Genomic DNA, 7765 nt, shown 5'->3' on the forward strand with positions numbered 1-7765 from the left:
TCTCCTTTTCCTCACCTTTTCACCTTCCCGATTAAACCAGAAACATGGTTGTCAATTTGCAGTTCCCAAAATTTTCACCTTTCTCTCTTCTTCCCAAAAATTTCAGTTCTCTCACACTATGAATTGGTAACCATGGTTGTCAATTCGAAAACATTCATCGAAATACACTTGGGAAACCGAGGATTTGAATCTGCAAACGGAAGAAACAACTCAAGATTTGAATTTCGGAGCTGGAGAAAGTCTGGAGTAAACCCACAATTTGATTTTGTCTCTCTTTTCCAAACTAGTTTTTTCTTATGGATTTCTCCCTATATCTAATTTTCTCTAAATTTTTTCCATCGCATATTTGTGAATGTAAATACATATTCTAGAATCATGAATAATTTGTATATTTTTTTGCTCTATGAGCTATTGGGTTTGCTTGATGGGTTTTTAATGGAGTTTTTGTAAATTCAGAGCCATGAGTCCATGATCTTTTTCATGGTTTGAGAGATGGAACCAGAAATTTTTTACAGATCCTGGCGAGAGAGGGTGAGGAAGAGGAGAGGAGAGAGAAATACCATTTTCCCTTTTTAACAATGAGACCCAAGGGCTGCGGTGGTGACGATGAGTTTTAACAGTGAGACCCAAGGGCTCCGACGATGACGAGGGAGAAATACCATTTTCCTTTCTTTGTCTTTTATTTTATGTTTAGCATTTTCATATTAATACATTGAAGGTTAACGGTGTCAATTTTTGAGTAAATGAATGGACACATGTCAACTAAATAAGAAATGAGACACAAACGAGACACCAAAATCGGGATAGGAGACTTGCAGCCCTTTGCTGAACTCCCCATATCCTTATTGTAAAAATATCGATATACCAAAAAAAAAATTAAAATAATTAAAATAATAAATAAATAAAGAGAGAGAGAGAGAAATGTTGCTTTCATGGAGGGAGGTGAATGACGCGTTACGTGTTTTCTGTATTACATACAAAAATGAGAAAATTCAACCCAACCATGTTACTAGCCTGCCTTTTATCACCGTTAACCATAAACTAATGTGCTGGTTTAAGCTATATAAACTTAAAAGCCGGGGCAGATTCAAACTTAATTGCAGAAGGTGAAACACATATTCTAGCAACCTAGGCTAAATCCGGGTCTATATGTTACTTCGTTTTCTCTGGTTACCCAAATTACCACAAATCCTGCCTATAGCATAAAGGATCTTAAGACTAGTGTTAAAGCAAGTGTTACTAGGGACTCACGAGAGTCGGAAACATTTAGCCTATATACTCTGTATTGGTGGAGGAGGTCACGAGTTTAAATCTCATGAACAATAGTTACTGATGGAACAAATAGGTCTGTCTGACGGGAAGAGAGAGAGTTATAATGTTTGCTTGTTTTGGCATAGAAGGCAAGTCCCTTAAACCCTACAACAAGCATGTGATCAGTGGGGAAAATTAAACCTAGAACAGCTATCTAGCAGAATTATCTTCTACAATGTTGCAAGGTCTGATAAACTTTAAATCTGAAAGCACTTCAATCAAACATGTAGAGCAGTTCACAGCTCCCCAACCCTAAAAACTCAATTGCCATAAGCGAGAGAAGTTCAAATAAGAGACGTATCATCGTATTCCTAGATGCCTGGTAACCGAAGCACAACTATGACCAGGAGCAAGCCTTCGATCTCAAGCAACTAGGTTAGTTGTTTCAAAATTGTGTAAGGCTGTACCGCTATAAGTAGTGTTGCATCTTTCGGCCGTGTGACTAGGAATTTGATGAGGATTACTTTAACCTAGTTACAATGAGAGATACAAAAAATACTTCATCCAAGTGTTACTAACTACTAAGTGGAATAACAGAGAACTATTTGCAACATACTGTAGGAGCGAAAGAGTGCAAGAAACCCTACGTTAAAAGAAAGATAACAAGGTGATATACATGAGAGATATATTCTCAACAGCGCTCACAAATAAGAAATCATAAATCGAACTGGTAAGCATCTTCTGTCTAAAAAACCCAGTAGAGATTGATATTTTTGCAATCAATCTCTATGCAAGTGAACTTAATATAGCAAATAAATGAACTATCTCTATAAAACCCATAGAATTGACAAAGTTGTATTAAGTTATCTAGAAAACCCAGGAGATGGTTTAAAATCCGGTAAGTTCTTTTCCATTTCTAGTTCATTCGCTGTCAACTATACAACATTTCATCACCGCCTTAACCAGACAAAAATGCAGCTTCCCTACTATAACATTGAAGTACCATAGCAGCAATATTCATGTCCAAAATAAATAAAACTCTACTGGGCTTGTCTGTTAGATGATTTGTTCTACCGAGAGTACTAGCCCATCTAGACTAGATATAAAATAAGCAAAGGGGACTCACAAACATGACAATTCACAAGGATCAGGTCATAACAGAGGTGCCAATAACATAGTTCAATATTTATTGACATATTATCAGAGTAGAGTAAGCTGGAAGCTCTGCAGTTAATTGTGAGTGTCAAAAAACCAACCTCCCTTGCTTGTCAAAATGCTGCTCCTCAGCACCTCCAAGCTGAAGCAGAGATGAGCTCTCGTCGCTGCCAGCATAGAACAAGTGACTCTTGACGCTTCTCAACATGGAATCCCCTTGCTGGATTCCTCTTCACCACACATTCCGCCTGAGTTTCAGTGAAGTTACTGAAGGGTACAGGAGTGAAACCGGCAGAGGCAAAGAGTGCTTTCCAAATGGGCATCTTGTCTGGGGTTCGGAGACGCCCCAGAACAGTGCTCTCAATCTTGGGCTGAAGGAGGAACCTCTCAATCTTGCTCACAGCATCGGAAGTCACATTAACCGCATCAAGTGACTCCAAAAGGTTTATGTAGGACTGGAGGGCCTGCAGAATGTGCTGCGGGAACGGGAGGTCACTTCTATCACAACCTCTATCCAAGGACACCACAATTTTGGGAGATAGCTGCTTCACAAAGCGAAGGACATTTGGTAAAGCATCCGGTTGATTCGATGTAGACCAAATGGGGAAATTCACAGCAACTGCCTCACTATCGTTGGTTTGAAAAATGGGCAGGGAGTAGGAGTTTTGGTCCAGATAATCAAGGTTAACCACGTCAAGCTCAAAACTTATACCAATCTCATTAGCAAATTGTGTCAAATTATCACGCATAAGCCCGAGCTCAACTGGGTGGTGAGTTGAAGGAGAGGCAAAGGCAGTGATTCTGAGTGAAGGGGCAGAAATACCCCTATTCCGGGTAGGAAGCTCCTGCATAAATGAAGCCCAATGAGCGCCAAACCCAATATCGAAATCAACAATGTGAATCTGATCAGCGTCTGAGAGGGCCTCAAGGAGGGCCTGGTTGCAGGTGAAATTGACAAACTGAAGGAGCGGAGAAACTTCAGAGAACACTTTGTATGCCCCCATTTTGAAGAAGACATCAAATGGGGTCAGAGTTCTCGGTGGCGGAAAGGTGGCAGGATTGTTCATGAGGAGTTGCAAAGCCTCCTTGAAATAGAAAGCAGCCCTCTGAAGGGGCTTTCCAACAGGGGAAAGCTGGTGATTGAGCCGCGCCAATATCCCTTGCGCGTGTGAAAAGTTCCCAGTCCCTACCAGTTCTGCGGCCTTATAGAGCTGGTCGAGCAAAGTATCCTGGAGCTCTTGTTGCTGCTGCTGGTGGGTCATTTCTTCACCATTTCCCAGCACAACCGTCTGTTTCGGCACCATCAACGGCTTCTGCTGAATGTGATGCTGCTGAGGTAGAAACCGCATCCCTTGAGCAAACCCCAATTGCTGCTGCTGCTGGTGCCTCACAAAAATCTCGTGTCTCGGATCAGAAAACTGACCCTTTTGGATCTGATGAGTACTCAGGTCTACATTCGAGCCGGAGTTGTGGCGTTTGGGCTGGGACTGAAGCAGGTGGTACTGTTCTTGCTGGGCATACGCCAGTGGCATGAAAAAGTTCGGGTTTTGTGGCTGCTGAGTCTGGTTGCTCATGAAAAGCTGCGGGTTCAGAATCTGCGGCTTCTCGTCCGGGCTGCTCTCAAATTGCTGCTGCCCGTAAACCGCAGGCAAAGAGACCGGCAGAGCCACAGTGTTGGACGAATTCGAGAAAATGGGGTTTTGAATGTTGCAATTGACACTGTTGGTGCCGCCATTGTTGTGCATTAACCCAACCTTTGAAACCTTGTAATTTAGCAAACCAAAAGACCCAGACCCGGGAGGAACATAACCCACCTTCCCATTGCTGCCATTGTTGCCGCCGTTTGAAAACCCCGAACCGGCGAACCTGAAATTCGGGACCGAAACGCCGCTGCTCCCAATTATATCGAAATTAGGGCCCTGATCAACGATTCCCAACCCGGCATTGCTGTCGAAATCAATGGGGCTGTTGTGGTGGTTGCCGTTCCCGCTCTGCAACAGCTGCTTGAGTCCACACGACATGTCGTCCACATCCCCGGCTATCCACCTCAGCAGAGACTGGTCGTGGGCCGGAGACGCTGCCGTTTCGGAGAGCATAGTCTCCCAATCCTCCAACCCGCCAAGCCCAAGGCCGCATTTCTCGACCCCTCCTCCCGATCCGGTCACGGCCTCCAATCCGCCGCTCCGAATCGACTGGAGCTCGCAGGCCCACTCGTCTTTGGACGACGCTGGACCCCCAGCAGGCAGAGTCTCCGCAGCCAGCGACGTCGATTTGTCACCGCCACCACCGCCGTTGTTAAAAGACGAAGAGAGAGTGGAAGCCGAAGTGGGTGGGCTCGGGCTTCTTCTCATATGAAGAACAGAGTTGGGCTCGCCGGTCGGAAAGCTGTGGTGTTGGTGGTTGAAAAAGCCGCCGTCTTTGTACTTGCTGCAGCTGCTGTCTGTGAAAATTGCCGGTAAACTTGCGGTTGCGATTTCGACAACCCCCTTCCCCTGCTGGAACTGAAAGGGCATCCCTCTGATAAATTTTACAAATTACACACAAAAAAGCTCTTAGATTTGCAAAAATGGCGTCTTCTTTCAAGATTTGTGCTGAAAAATCTCCTTTCAGCTCAAACAAAACAAAACCCATTTCGTAAATTCAGCTCCTTCTTCTCCATTACTGGGAAAGTCGCCTGTTTTCCTGCTCAGTTCTATCATATCTTGCTTTACTATTTTCCACAGACAGCCACACACAGCTCCATTTCAATACTCTCTCTCTCTCTCTCTCTCTAGTTTTCTTATTCTCTCTAGAATTTGCGTTTGTTGATATTGGTGGCGGAGGTGGTGTCGTTTCTTCTAATCTCTTCTTCTACCCTTGTGTCGCAGCAGAGAGTACTCTGTACCCTTCGCTGTTCTGCCATGGATGCGTGCATCATAAAAAAGGCAATAAAGTTTGCTCTCCCTCCTCACCATCCTCCCTCTAGTCCCTATCTCTTTCTCTCTCTACAATTTATTTTTTTATTTTTTTATCTTTTTTCTTCTGAACCCATGTCTCTCTCTGTTATATTGCGTGCTGGGTTTCTCTGTCACCTCCGCATGGTGGTCACCGTGTTGTCTTTACCATACTTTACAAGGGTAAAAATGGGCGCTTTTGTTTTTTGATAGAAGGTGCACTCCCTCCTCAGATATGAAAATTGCATTATAGCTAGGCCATGTCAGATCCTGTCTTTGCTTTTGCCTTTGTCTTTGCATAGATACATATACAGTACAAGTATTCATGTTTCCTTTTGCCACAACTGTTCATGTTCAAACTTCAATATATAACCATCTATTCTTGTTTCTTATGTCACACGCTGATTTACGGCTCATTTAGATATACCTTTAAAATTATTAAAAACATATGTAAATAAAATATTTTTAAGTTCTAAAAGTATTTTAAGTGTTTTTTACAAAAAACATCAGTTATGTATTTCTTCCAGGAAGCATTTTAAGTGCTTTTCAAGGATTTACTAGCATTTTACTAAGGATTGTTTCTAAAAATATTTTCATCAAAAACACTTTCAGTCATTTTAAAAGTATATCCAAACTAGCTCTTAGATCTTCAAATCTTAAAAACAACAATGCTTCAAACTAGTCCCCTAGCATAAGGGCAATTACTATTTATAAATATATTTTTTTAAAAATTATTATTTGTTGGCCTTATTCTCTATGTGTCATTATCGTCTAAAGGTCTACTGTTATTGACAAACTCATGTTTGCATCTCACACATCCTTGTTAAGATATTGGTCGTCTCCAATTTATTCGATCCAACAGTCAAAAATTGAGAAAGATGTATGAGAAGTAAAAATGATTTTGTGGATAGCACTACCCATAATAGATTGCATAATCAAATGATTTACTTTTAGTTACCTAAAGGTCTAAATAATAACATGTTAATCACATTTAACATTTATTAATAACGTAGTAAAGGAAATATTGAGTTGTCGGTGTGGGTGTGAGATTAAAGAAGATAGTTAGTTATTTACAAAATAAAACAAGTTGTATATTTTGTCGTTAGATTAATCTTGACCGTTGATTTCCATACTATGGTATTTACAAAATAGCTATTTCAAAATCAGACACACCAGGTTGTATCATGTGGCACAACGGTGAAATTTTCAACTCTTTTACTATTGGAAATCCAATGGCTTATGTTCAGTGGTGCAGAGAGTAGTTGGGCTTTATCTCTTTTTTTGTCGCGAGGCCTGCCAATCCACTAGTTGATGTCATGATGATGTCGCCTACTGTCAGCAAGCACAAGGCCTAGCAACTGAAGGCCTAGCATTCCAACAGGCTTAGTGAAGCCCAGCAATCGGCCCCCTCCTCCCCCAATTTTTAGGTCGTGGGAGCCACTTTGGCGGGTTTTGGGCAATTTTCAAGCTCTTGCAGTTTTTGGATGGGCGGAATTGTTCTAGAGGTGAGCCAAAGTACCAAGTCAACTTGTCAATTACTTACAGGACATGTTAACCCAACACGAAAAGATACAAATTTTCCAGGTTTCGGATTGACACGTTAACGAATTGGGCATTATCGGATAACCTGATAAGCACATGTTAAGATAAGGGGTTGGTCCATATATACACGTGGGTAACCCGTTATATGATAAGAAAAATATTAATTTAATAATATTAAACTATAGAAAAGGTTATAAAATATATTTATGTGACAATGTGGTATGTACAAATTCTGTAAAATATATTTTTCTTAAGGGGAATTTTGATCTAGCTGGTTGGTTTTTGAATTTCTTAGACCAAACAACTCAGGCTTTTAGAGATTTGAGCAAACAACATTTCTACAATTTTAATTAATTTACTAATTAAATTCAAATTACACAAATTGTTATTATTATTAATTTACTAATTAAATCCAATATATAACAAATTCCTAAAATCTTGCAAAAGAAGATTTTGTTAATTTATGTCCCATTAATTCAATATATTTCAAAATAAAAAATTTAAAAAAAAATCTATAATAAAAAAATGAGTTGAATTGTGGATGCAAAAAAAATTATGATTTTTTAAACAAAACAAAACAAAACGGTTATATTTTAAACGTACCATTGTACTCCAAATGATATATATATATATATGAAAAAATAGAGTACCATTAAGTCACATCTCGATCCGAGCTCCACCACATCCTAGGCTCAACTTCACCGTAGCACGATATTGTCCGTTTTGGGCCCCAACCACACCCTCACGGTTTTGTTTTTGGGAACTCACACGATAACTTCCCAGTGGGTCACCCATCCTAGGAATGCTCTCGTCCAGACTCGCTTAATTTCAGAGTTCCTACGGAACCCGAAGCTAGTAAGCTCCTAAAAGGCCTCGTGCTAAAG

At 40.8% G+C, this 7765-nt stretch overlaps 1 protein-coding gene across 1 annotated transcript; it reads right to left on the reverse strand.

Moving 5' to 3' along the window:
• Positions 1-2135: 2135 nt before the first annotated feature.
• On the reverse strand, positions 2136-5560 carry LOC103440972 (scarecrow-like protein 22). The gene has a single exon (XM_008379668.4). The coding sequence runs from the start codon at positions 4917-4919 to the stop codon at positions 2535-2537; it is 2385 nt and encodes a 794-aa protein (XP_008377890.2). The 5' UTR covers positions 4920-5560; the 3' UTR covers positions 2136-2534.
• Between the last annotated feature and the right edge of the window lie 2205 nt (positions 5561-7765).

The sequence above is a fragment of the Malus domestica genome, chromosome 04 (assembly GCF_042453785.1).
Source record: "Malus domestica chromosome 04, GDT2T_hap1".
In the NCBI taxonomy this organism is placed as follows: domain Eukaryota; kingdom Viridiplantae; phylum Streptophyta; class Magnoliopsida; order Rosales; family Rosaceae; genus Malus; species Malus domestica.